This window comes from Diabrotica virgifera, chromosome 5, assembly GCF_917563875.1.
Source record: "Diabrotica virgifera virgifera chromosome 5, PGI_DIABVI_V3a".
Taxonomy (NCBI): domain Eukaryota; kingdom Metazoa; phylum Arthropoda; class Insecta; order Coleoptera; family Chrysomelidae; genus Diabrotica; species Diabrotica virgifera.
Genome location: NC_065447.1, coordinates 74,575,105 through 74,590,507, shown reverse-complemented (window position 1 = coordinate 74,590,507; position 15,403 = coordinate 74,575,105). Strand labels below are relative to the sequence as shown.

General features: G+C 32.7%; 1 protein-coding gene across 1 annotated transcript in view; it reads right to left on the bottom strand.

The window, feature by feature from the left end:
• Positions 1-15,403, bottom strand: part of LOC114342200 (uncharacterized) — a 75,651-nt gene that overhangs the window by 16,691 nt on the left and 43,557 nt on the right. The window contains exons 4-5 of the mRNA XM_050650144.1: positions 10,051-10,216; positions 9,146-9,541 (exon numbers count right to left, since the gene is read on the bottom strand). Coding sequence (XP_050506101.1) covers positions 9,146-9,541; positions 10,051-10,216 — 562 coding nt within the window. The remainder of the gene's footprint in view (positions 1-9,145; positions 9,542-10,050; positions 10,217-15,403) is intronic.

The following is a 15,403-nucleotide window of genomic DNA, read 5'->3' as shown; positions in this document are numbered from 1 at the left end:
CTACTTTGGTCAAAAACCATATCAAAAGAAAAGAAAACACAGCTTTATAATAGCATCTTTAAAAGCGTGGTACTGTATGGATGTGAAACCTGGCAACTGAATAAGCGAACAGAACAGAAGTTGCTTGCACTGGAAATGGACTTCTGGCGAAGATCGGCCTGCATCTCCAGAGTCTCACATATAACGAATGAACGGGTACGAGATGTTATGAATAGAAAAACAAACATAATTGAAGAAGTCCAACAAAAACAACTTTGTTGGTATGGCCATGTACAAAGAATGGAGGAACATCGACTCCCAAAGCTAATAATGGAATGGCAACCCCCGGAAAGAAGGAAAAGGGGCAGACCGAAAACAACCTGGATAAGTGGAATCCAGAAAGCCATGTCTGAGAGAGATCTCCGACCAGGAGATTGGACAGATCGACGCGGCTGGAGAATAGGAACCGGAAGGCGCAGGACGCTATAAACCGGTGTTATATATATATATAGGTACTTTAACAACTAGCAACGTTCTTCATCAATACAAAGTGTTTCTAAATAAGTGCGACAAACTTTAAGGGGTAATTCTGAATGAAAAAATAATGACCGTTTACTTTATAAACATGTGTCCGCAAATGCTTCGTTTCCGAGATACGGGATGTTGAATTTTTTCTTACAAATTGACGATTTATTTATTGCTCTAAAACCGGTTGAGATATGCAAATGAAATTTCTTAGGTTTTAAGAGGTAGTTATTGCGCATTTTTTGACGTACAATTAAGAATTTTATATTCACCATTGGCGTGCATATGGGATGTATCTAAAATGTTAATACCCGTATGCACGCCAATGGTGAATATAAAATTCTTAATTGTATGCCAAAAAAATGCGCCTAACCTACCAAATTTCATTTGCATAATATCTCAACCGGTTTTAGAGCAATAAATAAATCGTCAGTTTGTAAGAAAAAAATTCAACATCCCGTATCTCGGAAACGAAGCATTTGTGGACATATGTGTATAAAGCAAACTGTCATTATTTTTTCATGCAGAATTACCCCTTAAAGTTTGTCGCACTTATTTAGAAACACCCTGTATTGATGAAGAACATTGCTAGTTGTTAAAGTACCTAACTTTTTTATTAACATAAGCGAATGAATCAAAAAGCAAAATGTTTAGATGGCCTAAGGTTACAGTTGAGTTTTAATTTCAATATTTTATATACGCTGGAATATTCCACCGGGTGTTCCAAACTTTGAGGAAAAAAGACACTATCATTGTTACACCCGGTATACAATGACACTTATCTGTTTAGCAACAATATTATTAGATAGATATTCTTGAAGGACATATATTAAAATATAAACTATAACATATAAACTATAACATATTAAAAAAATCACTAAAATCGAACAACAGGTTTAGGAAAAATGTCCCATTTTAAGGTGATGCGATACTTCTTTGATGGAGTGTATTAGATGACATGTTGCCACCATAATAATAGACGCAGTAAATTTTTCTCTTGAGACAGTCGGGTTGAAAAGTTTCATTTTTTATTAGTACATTCTTTCACGGTTTTTGCTGTAAATTTTAAAGAACCGCTTGGATTGACATGAAATTTGGCATAGGCATAGCTAACATGTCAAAGAAAAAAAGTTATATGGTGCCGATGTGTGCTTTTGACCTGGGTGTGAGTTTCACCCCATCTCGGGGGTGACAAAATATATGTCCAAGATAAGTCCCGAAATGGATAAACTGACTAATTTTAAGCAACTTTTGTTCTATATAGATTTTTCACCAAATCAATACTTTTCGAGTTATTTGCAAGTGAATATGTTCATTTTTCAATAAAATAACCACGTTTTTAGACGGTTTTTCGCAAATAACTCCAAACGTAAGCATCTAGGCGAAAAAAATATTATTAGCAAAACTATAAAAAAGTGAAAAAACTGGTGTATATATTAGTTCTCTATACCTAGCAAAAGCAGAGTTATAGATAATGAAAAATAGGTTCATATTCGAAAAATTCCAAATAGAATAATTCAATGTGAAATATCCAAATAATGAAGCATTCTTGGGGAAAACACATTACAGAATTCTTAAAGTGTTTAAAAAAGCTTTTTTTCTGTTTTTATAAAAATAATTTCTAGCATCAAATGTAAGCAAGTTACGCTCAAAATAAAGTTGGTCCTTTTGTTTTGGCAAAAAAAAATCAGGAAGATTACCCCTCAATTAGTAATTTAAATGAAATTAATCGTTACCTCTTCACAAGTTACTTTACATATTATGTCGTTTTTATATGATCTGTAAGTTTCATCGATTCAAAGTGCTTATTTTTGAAAAAATGTGGTTTTAAAGTAAAATTTTAAAAAATTTTAATTTTGGAAAAATTTCTTTTTTTCAAAATAACTTAAAAATTTTTAGAGATACCAAAAATCTTAAACAATAAAAAGTCGGCTTTACTTTTCTGAATATTTTCTATTTTTTGAAGTTATACTTCTTTACGCGCGTATGAGGGTGAATTTTAATAGGATTAAAACCTTTGATCCCTGCGCAGTCGCATTACAACTTTGTTCTGACTGGATGTTCAAATGACATGACAAAAATTATCCAATATGGCAAAATAAAAAAGTTTATAATTGTAGTGATTTTTAAATAGTTTTTAAAGCAACAGGTACGTAATAATTGTAAATGTATCATAGGTACCTACCAAAATACATAGTATGTCATATCATTTGAACCTACCAAAATACATAGTATGTAATACTTTTATTTACATAATTTGATTACCATCAAAATTTCTATCAATATTCACCTAATATATTGTTTTCTTACTCTATGTTTTGTTGTATTTTTTCAATTCTAAATCATTTCAATTCAAAATCAAAATAATTTAATTTACATAATGCAAAAATGTCAAAAGTTTAATCCGTTTAGATAGTCGATCTTTGCGCATAATGACACACTGTCTCCGTGGCGAAGCGTTTAATGCGAGTGAACCCCAATACAACGCCAATACCAGCCGCGCTGGTAAGTTGGTTCAAATCCCAATAGAAACTTTTATTTTTTTATTTTTTTATATATTTTATGATTGTAAGTATATTTATTATATAATTTTATTTTCAGAAAATACGTATTTAGTTAAAAAAATTTCCGACAATTAATGTTCAGAAATCATTTGTGGCATTTTTAATGTGTTTGTGTGTGTTTTATTCTTTTATTATTTTAATTTTTGGCACTGTTTTAATAAAAATGTTTGAGAAGTAGTAAGTATAAATTAGTTTTATATTTAAATAAAATATAAATAAATAGTATATTAAGTATGGAGAACGGTAAGGGTTTTATACCGATCGAAGACAATTGTTTGGAGGAGGAGCGGAGCGACGACTCCAATTATTGTCTGAGATCGGTTACCCTTAACGTTCGACATGCTTATAACGTTTTTTGCACGATTGATACAATTATAAATTATAAAATTAAACATTTTCGTCATATTAACTAGTTTCATTCATTTTATCAAGATAGATACTTTGGTTGTTAGGTAGTAACTAGGGTGCATAACAACAATGGAGAATTGAGTTTTTATTTAGTTGTCAATAATTTTAAGTACAATTTTGATTATTATAAATTAAAATATGAGCGAAAGTGAATTTGAAGAAATTGAACGGGCTTGGGAAGAAGGATGTTCCGCAATTATTCCCGAAAACTCCAAAATCCGTTATCAAAATACCTACCAAAGTTTTAAAACATGGTGCGAAGGCAAGAATTTAAGAATCGAAGAAAATACTCTATTGGCATATTTCATTCAAAGACATATGCAGTTGAAAGCTCCTGGAAGCCTCTGGGCAGAATATTCAATGATTAAATCCACCGTTTTTCTTTATGATGGCATTGATATTTCCAAGTTTTCAACTTTGATCGCGTATTTGAAGAGAAAAATTAACAAATTGTACCATAAGTTTCAATATTAATAAATAATTCGTTAGTTTTCTTTATTCTTTCAAAAAATAAATTAAAATTAACAGATTTTTTAACTCGACGGTAAGTGAATTACTTACCGTCGAGTTGGAGTACTTACCGTCGAGTTGGATTACTTACCGTCGAGTTGCTAGTAAATGTCACCTACTGACGTAAAATCTGTCACGGTAAACAGTCAAAAATGATCAATCGTGCAAAAAAGTATATTAATTTCGTTTATAATCATATAATCATATAATAGAAGTATAACTTCTTACGTGCGTACAAAGTACACACACATTCTTTTTTTGTTTTTCTGTAAGACAAACATTGGTTAAGATTCGGTGTTTCTAAATTTGCATACACTCGTGATAAGTGACTTGTTCAAGCCCTTTTAACTACAGCTCTTTCAAAAATAAGGACTTTGAACCGATGAAACTTACAGATCATATGATTAATACATACGCGAGTAAAAAACTTGTGAAGTGGTAACAAATAAGTTCATTTGAAATGCTAATTAGGGAGTGATTTTCCCGATAAAGGATCAACTTTATTTTGAGCGTAACTTGTTTACTTTTTAGGCTAAAAATTTTTTTTAAAAAAACAAATAAGCATCTTTTAAACACTTTCAAAAATTTAAAATGAGTTTTCCTTAAAAAAGTGCTTTGTTTTTTGGTTATGGCACGTTAAAATATACGATTTGGAATTTGACGAATATGAACCTATTTTTCATAAGCTATAACTCTGCCTCTGCTTCTACTAGGTATAGTGACCTAATATATTATACATACACCATGTTTTTCAATTTTTACGTGCTATATTGTTAAGAATTTTTTTCGACCAAATACTCACGTTTTGAGTTATTTGCGAAAAACCGTCTGAAAACGTGGTTATTTTGTAGAAAAATTAACATATTCACTTGCAAATAACTCGAAAAGTATTAACTTGGTGAAAAAACTTTATAGAACAAAAGTTGCTTAGAATTAGTCGTTTTATCCATTCCGGGGCTTATTTCGAACATATATTTTTCACCCCCAAAAGGGGGTGAAACTCACCCCTAGAGCAAAAGCACACATCGGCACAATATCACTTTTTTTCTTTGACTTGTTAGCTATGTGTATGCCAAATTTCGTGTCAATCCAAGTGGTTATTTAAAATTGAGAGGTTTTGCAATATTTTACCTTTAAAGAACGTACTACATATATGCGAATAACTCGACTCCTCCTGCCTTCAACACACACTTCAAATGTGGATACTCCATTGTATTACATCCCATCGTGAGTGTGTCCAATATCCATAGGCGTAGCGTGACCTAATAATTTGGGGAGGCACGGGGTCTACGGGGGGGGGGGGAGTGGTGGTCCCGTGGAAACTTTTTTGAAAACTACCACTTAAGAACTAAAGTAAAGTATATGTGTATTTTTGTTAAACATTGGTTTTAATCAATTTTTACTATATTGATGGATTGTAAAAAGACTCAATTTCAAAATATACAAGTTTATTCTATTCTAGACATAACTGCATGGACATTTATAACACAAAAACAAATTTGTGTACAAGACAAAGTTTTAAGGTGAACAGAACTACAGTAATGGTTTTCAACGAACCAATTTTCGTTAGTTCTAATGAAGCATTAGCCTCCTATCGGCTAGATTTGAAAATCTGTCAACTAACAGATCTAGTTTTTTATCTTTCATGTATTCAGACGTCAATTCTTGCTCAATAGACATCAGGGCAAGCCCACTTAAGCGGTCTTCTGTCATGGTGCTTCGAAGAAATGTCTTTAGCCTTCGTAGTGTAGAAAACGATCTTTCTGCGCTTGCTGTTGTGATAGGCCACGAAAGTGATATTTCTAGTAGCTGCCAAACATCTGGTGCACTGGCTTGAAGATAATTCTCAATAAAAAAATCAGCCAACTCTTGGAACGTTACTCTTGTGGTTGCTTTGTCTGTTTTGACAAAATTGTTCTTTGCATAACAGTGAAAAAACTTAAGATGTGCAGAGAAACTTAAAGACAAGTTATAAAACTTTTGGATTGCCATAACAGCGTTGTTGTCAATTTCGGTCCAATTAAATAGTAACTGGGCAATGCAGTTGATTTTATCATAATCGTTCTTGGAAAAACGAGATTGCAAGTTTACAATTACTGTGTCTAAAGCAGCAAAGTAAATGTCAGTCTTGAACATCTGTTCAGGTGATTGATGAAATGCATCATCTGAAGAGCTACTACTAGCTTCAAGTTTTTTCGGAATTTTCCGTTTGCGTGGTAGTGAAGGCCTTTCAACTGACAAACCTTTCATACCATATTTGTTACACTTGTCTTCTGACTCATTCCACATCTGAATAAAGCCATCATCATTTCTGTCCAGTTTTAAACAGTCAATGACTGATTCAACTTTTGCAAAAACCTTAGAAATGTCAAGAGATTCACTCTGCAGTTCTTTGGAGAGTATATCAGTCTGACTCAAAACGCTGTGCAATAGTTTTAAACTGAATACAAATTCAAATGTGCTGATTTGTTTGGCTAGACCATCAGCTTCGGCTGCAATTTTACGATTTGATACATCGTTTGCAATAACTTCCAAAGTTTCGTACACTTCAGGGAGCTGCTCTAGAATTACATAGATTGCTTTGTGTCGAACTGTCCATCTAGTTCGAGACAAGCTCACCAGTCTTTTCATTTTTGTTTCTCCGCTTTGCTTACATATTGATTCAAATATTGAAAACCTGTTAGCTGATGCATTAATTAAGTTATACAGGTTATTTACTATGGATAAGCAATTCCGAAGCTGTCTTATTTCTTCACAAAATCTCTGAACAGCCAGATCAAGCAAGTGGGCATGGCAGTGTGTGTACAAAGCTTTAGGCTCTTCTTCTTGGAACCTTGAGGCAACACCTTTGAATTTGCCGCTCATGTTACTAGCTCCATCATATGCCTGGCCGTGCATTTTATTTAAGCTTATACCCAACTGCTGCAGATACTGTTTAATAGTGTGATGTAAATTTTCACCAGTAGTGTCTGACACATCAACGAAGCCCAAAAACCTTTCATTGATTTTAATGTGTCCATCTATTTTAGTAATGTATCGAATGCAAATGCTAAGCTGTTCACGGGTTGAAATATCCGTAGTTTCATCACAAATAATTGAGTAGGCCAAAGCCTCACTCACCTCTTGGACAATTTGTTGAAGCATTTCACTTTTTATGCAATCTATTATCTCATTTTGTACCTGGGCACTTTTGTATGAATGGACTGGGGATTTCATTAATGTTTGGATTCCTTCCTCCATTTCAGTAGATCTCAGTTCTAGCAGTTCTATAAAGTTCCCCCTGTTAAATGAAGCAGTACTCTCATCATGTCCTCTTAAGGCAAGATTCTGTTTTCCAAGGAATAGGATGTTTTCAATTATGAATTTTAAATACCTCCTATTCATCTCAACCATTTTAGTATGTGCCGAGGACAACGAATCTGCTACCGTGCTTCCTGCTTTTCTATACTCATTGAGAAACTGTTTAGATTTTTGATGCATTTCACTCTTCTCATGTTTCCTGAATTTTTCCAAAGCTTTCTTCCAATTGTTCATGCCCAGTTTAGTGAATGACTCCTCCCCGCGACCAGACTTATGTTGACAAAAGAGTCGGCATGGGTAACAAAATGCAGCGTCTGTAATGGGGCTATATTCGACCCAATTAAATTCACTGTACCAGGATTCTTTGAACTGCCTCGATTTGGATTGAATCTTGCTTACCTTAAAACAATCAACAGGCTGAAATGCTCCTTTTGCAATATCTGCACTTTGTACTCCCAATGAAGGATCTCTACTTTCGCCCTGGAATGTAGCATCACGATCTGGGCGTAAACAAGATGGCGATTCATCACCAACGCTACCTCCAGTGCTACTTCCCGCTAAATGTCTATCTTCATTTACACTTTCACTTGAATTTCCAAGTTTTTTAAAGAATGTTAGTACAGAGGACTGTTTCTTAGACATGATAACAAACGAACATCCGCAAAAATTACACAAACAATAGCAGCTCAGCTAGTAACAATAAGCTTATTGAACGAATAAAACGTGGCGACCACCTACACAACACAACACACGCGCACTGAGCTGGGCTGGGCTCGGGTGCCTTCGATCGGCTGCTCCAGCTCGGGCGCAACCGGCCAGAGTCGGCTCACCGGCACTTGTAAATTTAGTTGTAACACGCGCATACTTTACACACACAGAATCAAATTAGATGCATACAGAAAAATAGACTAACGGGGGATCTATATTAGTTATTCATTCGTAACTTTTAGTGTATACATATACGTAATTTAAAGATAATTTATATTATTTTTTTCTTTTTTTGCATAATGTTGGGGGGGGGGCACGTGCCTCCCGTGCCCCCCGGCCCGACGCCACTGCCAATATCAATGCTCTTTTGGCCGTTTTAGCCTATTTTCCTTTTGTTTATTGAATATTTTACTGAAGTTTTACCTTGGTGTTAAGTAAACACATGCCTATTGAAAGAGTCAAATGGAATAAATTCGATAATAAATATGTAGAATAGAAATGGGAGCGTTAAAAACAAGTCGATTGATATTTTTAGTTGCGCATTTATTGCAATAAAAAACTTTTCATGCATGATACATCATGTAAAATTGGCGAACGCCAACTTTCTTTCTGTGAATTTTTAGATTCCTCAGAATATTTTGGACATTATATCATGTACAATGTTCTATACCTACCTTTAGCTGATTTGGAAATAATTAAAAATTTTCAAATTTAATGCAAAATTTGCTACAATACACTTAATGCTTATTATCATGTAGGTGAACCTAACCAAATCAATGTTCGGCAGTGCCTAAACCGATAATTTTTATCGGAGGATAGGGAGGCGAGGATCGATGAAATGTCCAGCACGATCTCTTGATCTGACGCCATTAGACTTCTACTTATATGGATACGTCAAAAATATTGTAGATATCCAAATTTTTATTGCGAAAATGGCAATAGTTTATTCAGAAGCGCTCTAAGAATGTAGTCAGATAAGAAAGTTGTAGAGATGCAGATCTAAGCGTTACACAAAAATTTTAATCACTTGATGCAAGTGCTTTAGTAAACAAATTGTGCCCAGGAACATATAAATTCCTATGAAACTAATACAGTTCACACAACTTAATATTATTGAAAGTTAGCAAAATAACAAAAATAAAGAGGCTTACCCAACACTAAAGCCAAAGTCTCTCCAATCATTTGATCTTCTGTAAGCTCCCTATCGGCTACTCTTTTCCCAGAATAAACTTCTTTTGGGTCGGAAACTTGCAAGAAAGCGCTAATAAAGTTTGCAAGTCTGAGTGCCATTTTCGCTTCATTTTCAAAAAATTCCTCTGCTCCGTGCATAATTCCTCCATAAAGTTGTAGGTCTTCGGGTTTGAATGTTCTGCAATTATCTTTGTTCATACCTAGAATGTAATCTAAAACCCGATGGATATTCATTACTGGTTGGCTCAAACTGGCTGGGCCAATAGTTTGGTTCCAATACTCTGGGTATTTATCCAATACTACTTCTCTTAAATATGGATCAGAACGTTCCCATTGTACGGGTAGTTTTTGAATCCCTATAATAAAAAGTAATTGTTTATACAGGGTGTTTCATTGGGAAACGAAAATACTTTAATGGTGAATAAATTATTCTTTATATTATCTATGTCAAAAAATATGAATTTATGAATATGAAATAATAGTAGTTGTTAATTCCGAACAACTTTTTATAGTATAAGAATTTTCAATATTGTGAAAAATAAAGGTATTTTACTCTTGAGCGAATTTATATTTTTTGACATACCTCGTATAAAATTGATAAAATTTGATATCTTATGATTATATTTTAGTTTTTAGACCATGCAGAACTTTTTATAAAGAATAATTTTTTTTCGTAAAATTAATAATAATTGAGATTTTTTTCAATTAGAAGAATGTAATTGCATATTATAACATACTTTTTAATTCCAAATAACTATTAATAATAATTTTCGATATGGTGAAATATAAAGGTACTTTACTCTTGAGCAAAATTAATATTTTTTAAACATATCTCGTATACATATCAATGAGCAAAATTACTTACATCCAATTTTCTGACAGTCAAAACCGTTGTAATACTGTTCAGCAGTTGCCCTTTCAACCTTCTCCCCCAAGAACGGCCTTCTCGACTGTAAAGGAAGCCTATATCCCGGTAGGCAACGGCATTGATAACCGCCTCTACGGAATCCCCATCCATGTATTGGCTCGCACTACAAAAAGGTAATGTGACTAGATTAAATAAATAATCTAAAAACTTACAGTGAAGTGAAAAAATTTCTATATAGTGTAAAATAGTATACTTATATTAACAAAAAAATTTTAATAAAAAATGAAATTTTCCAAACGGATTACAATTTCATCAGGACGTTTTCGGTTTTATCAGACCATCATTAACGAACACATGTTTGTAGTTAGCAATTGAAACTAGCCACTTACCAAGGTATCATATTTCTTTGATTATATTTAAATTACCTTATCCTTCTTTTGTCCAATTTATTTCACAAGATACATGACTTCAGAATTGATTTTTTTTTAATATTGCGAGCTCTTTCAATGGTTCAAACCTCGGTTGTCACAATCAGCTGTTCTTGCTCTATACAGTTGGCTATCTTTGTTTGATTTAACCCTCCGGTGGCCACACTGCGGTACTTACTCCGTGCCGCATTTTAAAGTTTTAATAAGTTTTACCAATATTCTTTTGTACACACCACTACCTATTTAGCGGTGGCGCCCAAAATCCCGACAGGCAAAATCCCGACGGCCAAAACACCGACACGCCAGAATCCCGACACGCCAGAATCCCGACAGGCCAAAATCCCGACATGCAATAATCCTCGCATAACTAAAAGTTCCGACCACTACATTTTGAATATTTATTGTTTCCTTTTCAAAAGCAATACCAAATCATATTAGAGAGTATTGAAATTGAAAAATGATTACGTACTAATATGTACGGGTACTAATTATTATGTATTTTAAAAGAAAAAATTATTTAAACACTTCATTTTATAATATAAAAGCTATACTTAATGAAATGGAAGGTTGTAAGTGACATGATAATATCTATTATATGAAAGTAAAATTGAATTCAGGATTTGATTATACATATATTATTGGACTATATATTGGCAAAAAAATAATTTAATTCATATAGCCATGTTAGAAATTTTATTTAGAAAATTAGTTCAAATTCGATGGTAAATACTTTGCTTAGTAACACAAAATAAAAACAGATTGCCATAAACAAAAAACAAGAAATATATGTAATTATATGTTAAGACTATTATGGGTACATAATTCGCAAATATTTTACGGCTATCCCTACTTTTTCTGTCTTTACACGGCAAATTACGTGTAGTAAAATTCTCACTGGTATGGAAACTGCAGATGTAAACATTAGGTTGACAGTGACATTGTCATTAGAAAGGTAGAGATGGCTATTTCGGTTTCGTTCAGTTTTTGAATGTTCTTGGATAACCTTTACTTGTATAAAATGATAGGATTATTTTTTCACTAATTATGTATTCAGTGGGTTATATACTATACAAATAGTCGAAAAAGAAAAAAAGTTGGAAAGTTATTTTAATAATGTCCTGTTACCATGGAAAGCTTAGATAAGGTTTGAACATGTGAAGAACTGCGTTGCATAAATGTAGTATTACTCAATTAATTTATAAAGACTTTATTTATTTCTTTATTTGCGCAAATTAAAATATGGCACGCTGTTACAAGAAATGTGTTACTGAAAAGCGAAGAAATAGATGGCAGAAATAAAAAAGTAAGTACTTTTTTACATAAATCAAATTAATTACTTTTGTATTTTTCAAATTAATTTTAAATTTATAGTGAAAATATGATCTATAAAATCTATCGGTAAACCAATAATTTTCGCATTAAATTTTATTCTCGTTTAATGGAGTAAACTATATGTTGGATTGTTGGAAGTTTTTGCCGATTGTAGATATGTTTGTGGTCATATCAAATGATCACATCAAATGATTTATTACTATGATCACTACAAAGCGTAGCGCCAGCCGTGTCTGCATTACACCAATCGTGATGGAATTAGTTTTCCATGTGCTTGTGATTTGTGAATTCACATTTTTACGTACCAAATTATTAGAATTGTACATGAGTAAAAATGAGTGACTCAGATCCGAAGCGACAAAAGAGTTACGCAAGGATAAAAATGAACAATTGTTATTTGTTAATCTTCTTCACAATTATTAAATTTTATTTGATAAAAGAATGACCCCAAAAATTAAGAATCTTCTTCTTAGTTTGTAAATTTTTCTATGACACACATTCATAAATGCTGCCATATTGTAACAAAAAAATACCTACGCCAAAGACGTCCACCCACCAACTTCACTTAAACTGAAGCAAAATACTACTAAACAAGCACATACTTCAAAAGCGTAGTACATTCTTCTATGTAGGCTGGTAAATACAGTAGAAAGTCGATAATCCGGACGTCAAAAATCCGGACCGTCAATAATCCGGATTATTAAAAATATCTGATCCTTTTAAAATAAATTAAGATCTTAGCTGCGAAAAACGAACCTCTACCGCAGTTCAAAAACATTTTACACATTTTTTTAAAACCCCAAATAGTGTCTGATGTAATTACTGTACGCATGCTGCTATTATAAATTAATTACAATACAGTGTTTAAACATAAAAAAATGTTTTGATTAATTTCACCTCTAGACGCTTTACTATACAAGAGAAAGCATAAAATTTTAAAACGTTTGTTGTACTTTAATGTGTATACTGGCCTTGTTTTGAGGTAATTTCGATAATCCGGATAATTTGATAATCAGGATGGGGTCCGGTCCCAATTAATCCGGATTATTGACGTTCTACTGTAGATGCAAATACTACGGAGAAAAGCAAATGCTTTTAAGTGTAGAGAAATCTTCAAAAATGTAGTACGTACTTAAGGCATTAGCATTTACTACATTTTATGCCACCATGGGCACTTTATAGCTAAACTCGTACCTATTTACGGTTATCGGAACACACTCTTATAAAATAATACTTTTATTTGAACTTTAATGACTTGAAATACTTGGATTTTCCATAAATAATATACAAACGATAAATAAATTTTTAGTAATTGTACGCCTTAAATCAATTATTATTTTTCAAATATACTATCAATACTATTTAATAAACAACTCTTTGATTGATTTTATTATCATCGTAAAAGCGTTAAAAAGCAGTAGCAGAATGAACTGCTATATCAAAATAGCGGGTCGGACACATCTCTACTTGTCACTGTCTTGAGTCTTGTCATAACATTATATTCGAATGAGTGCGTTGTATGACAAAGATAGCGAATGTTCGATTTTCACGGACATGTGTCCATTTTTTTCGAATCCTGAAAAAACTAATAAATATTTTTTAAAAATTTAAACACAAAATGAAAGACTAAATTATTATCGAGGGCCGAAAGTCCCTTAGAATCTATAAGAAGTTTCTTTTGAATGAGATATTTGAAATTAAAAATCACACTACATTTTCTCTTAGTTTTTCACCCCTGTAACTTATTAAAAAAAAAAAACAATAATAGAAGTTCTCAGGGACTTTCGGCCCTCGCTAATAACGTAATCTTTCATTCTGCGTTTAAAATTTTCAAAAATACTTATTAGTTTTCTCAGGATTCGAAAAAAATGAATCCCCATTTGAATAACATTGCAGCCGAAAATACGTACCGATCCTCTTAAAAAGTAACTTATCAAACCTGTCGGGATTCTGGCGTCGGGATTTTGGCCTGTCGGGATTGTGGCTGTAGGGATTTTGGCTGTCGGGATTTTGGGGTAGACCCCCTATTTAGATATGTGCGAGTGACTATCTTTAAAATACTGCCTGCGGCTATTGCATTTTCTGAAGTGTTTTATCACTTTGATATTGAGCGTTGAAGTGACAGTTGTTCAATAATTTTTTTTGCAAAAATCAAAATGAGAAAACAATTCAGTGCAATGTGTGTTTATAAGACTAATTCAATTATTTTGTATTTAGGTATTTTACTTTTGGGATGTTTGTGAAATTTTTTTTGTAGTAAACGTTTTCTTTTTTCAGATTACATTGTAAGACTGACGTACTCGTTTTTTTATTTTGCGCCTGAGTCGTTACATTTTGTTAAAGTCATACAATAAAATGGATAGAGTTATTCGAAAAGGAACCAAGCGACAAATTCGAGAATATTAAGAAATTACCACCAACCGATTTCTACTGGAGTATATTGAATATTCTAAAAATATCTAAGTCCCAGAACGACTATAACGACATCTATTAACAAGAACATCAAGCGCCAACACCAGCGATTTATTATTTAAACTAAACTTCTAACGTAATTTTCTCCGAACTACTAAATAGGCGCTTGGTTCCTTTTCGAATAACTCTATCCAAATATTAAAAATAACGCTTTTCTGTTGTTATTCTAATAAATTTTTGATATTTTTAACATCTGTGGTTTGTTTTTTAACCAAGAGAAGTAATTCAAATTTACCGCGCTGTATTGCTTGTTTGTAATTGGTCCAACCGCAGGCAAGTTTACTCCACTGTTATAAAATTTTGACACTAATGACATTTATCAAATTTTGACACTAGTGACATTTCATAGGTTAATTAAGTTATATCGGCGATTTTTTGTGTTTTCTGTGTTATTCCTTTAATTTTTAGATTGTTGTTAGTCTGCTTTTATATAAAAAGCAGTTGTTTTTGGAACTCTTTAGCGAAGTATTACTTTAATATAATATTTATGGATTACCGTTGAGGGCCGACTAGATCAACCAAAAAAGAAGATGTATTTGGTCCAGTATTTGGTTATTATTGTGGTATTATTTGGTATTATGTATTATTTGGTTATTACAATTTTGTACTTATGAATGAATAATAATTTTATATTTAATTACGTGGCTAAAGGTTATAAACCAAGGCCAGAATCAGAACAAAAAAAAATCTAGTGACTTTTTTGGGTGTGAATCTGTCTTTTTAGTTTACTCCTCCTGGTTAAAAAATAAACTATAATACTGTTTCTTATATGTGCGGCATTAGGTACCGCAGTGTGTCCACTCATGTAACTTCACGAGACGTGGCTACCGGAGGGTTGAACCGTTTCAAAGTATTAAGTTATGTTGATTTATTTTCTTGTTCTGTGCGCGCGCGCGTTTTCAAGCCATCAACACAAGCGGTAAATTCAGTTTACCTACTGTTACTATTCTAATAATTTTTTTATGATAGCATATTCAAGTGACTTATTATTATGTTATTTAAGTTTAATTATGCACAAGTTTTAGGCACTAATACTTTCTGGTTTATTTGCAATATACTTTTATAAAATGTATCTTCCAGTACACATTGGGCAGCATATGTGGGAGGAGAGGGGGCGA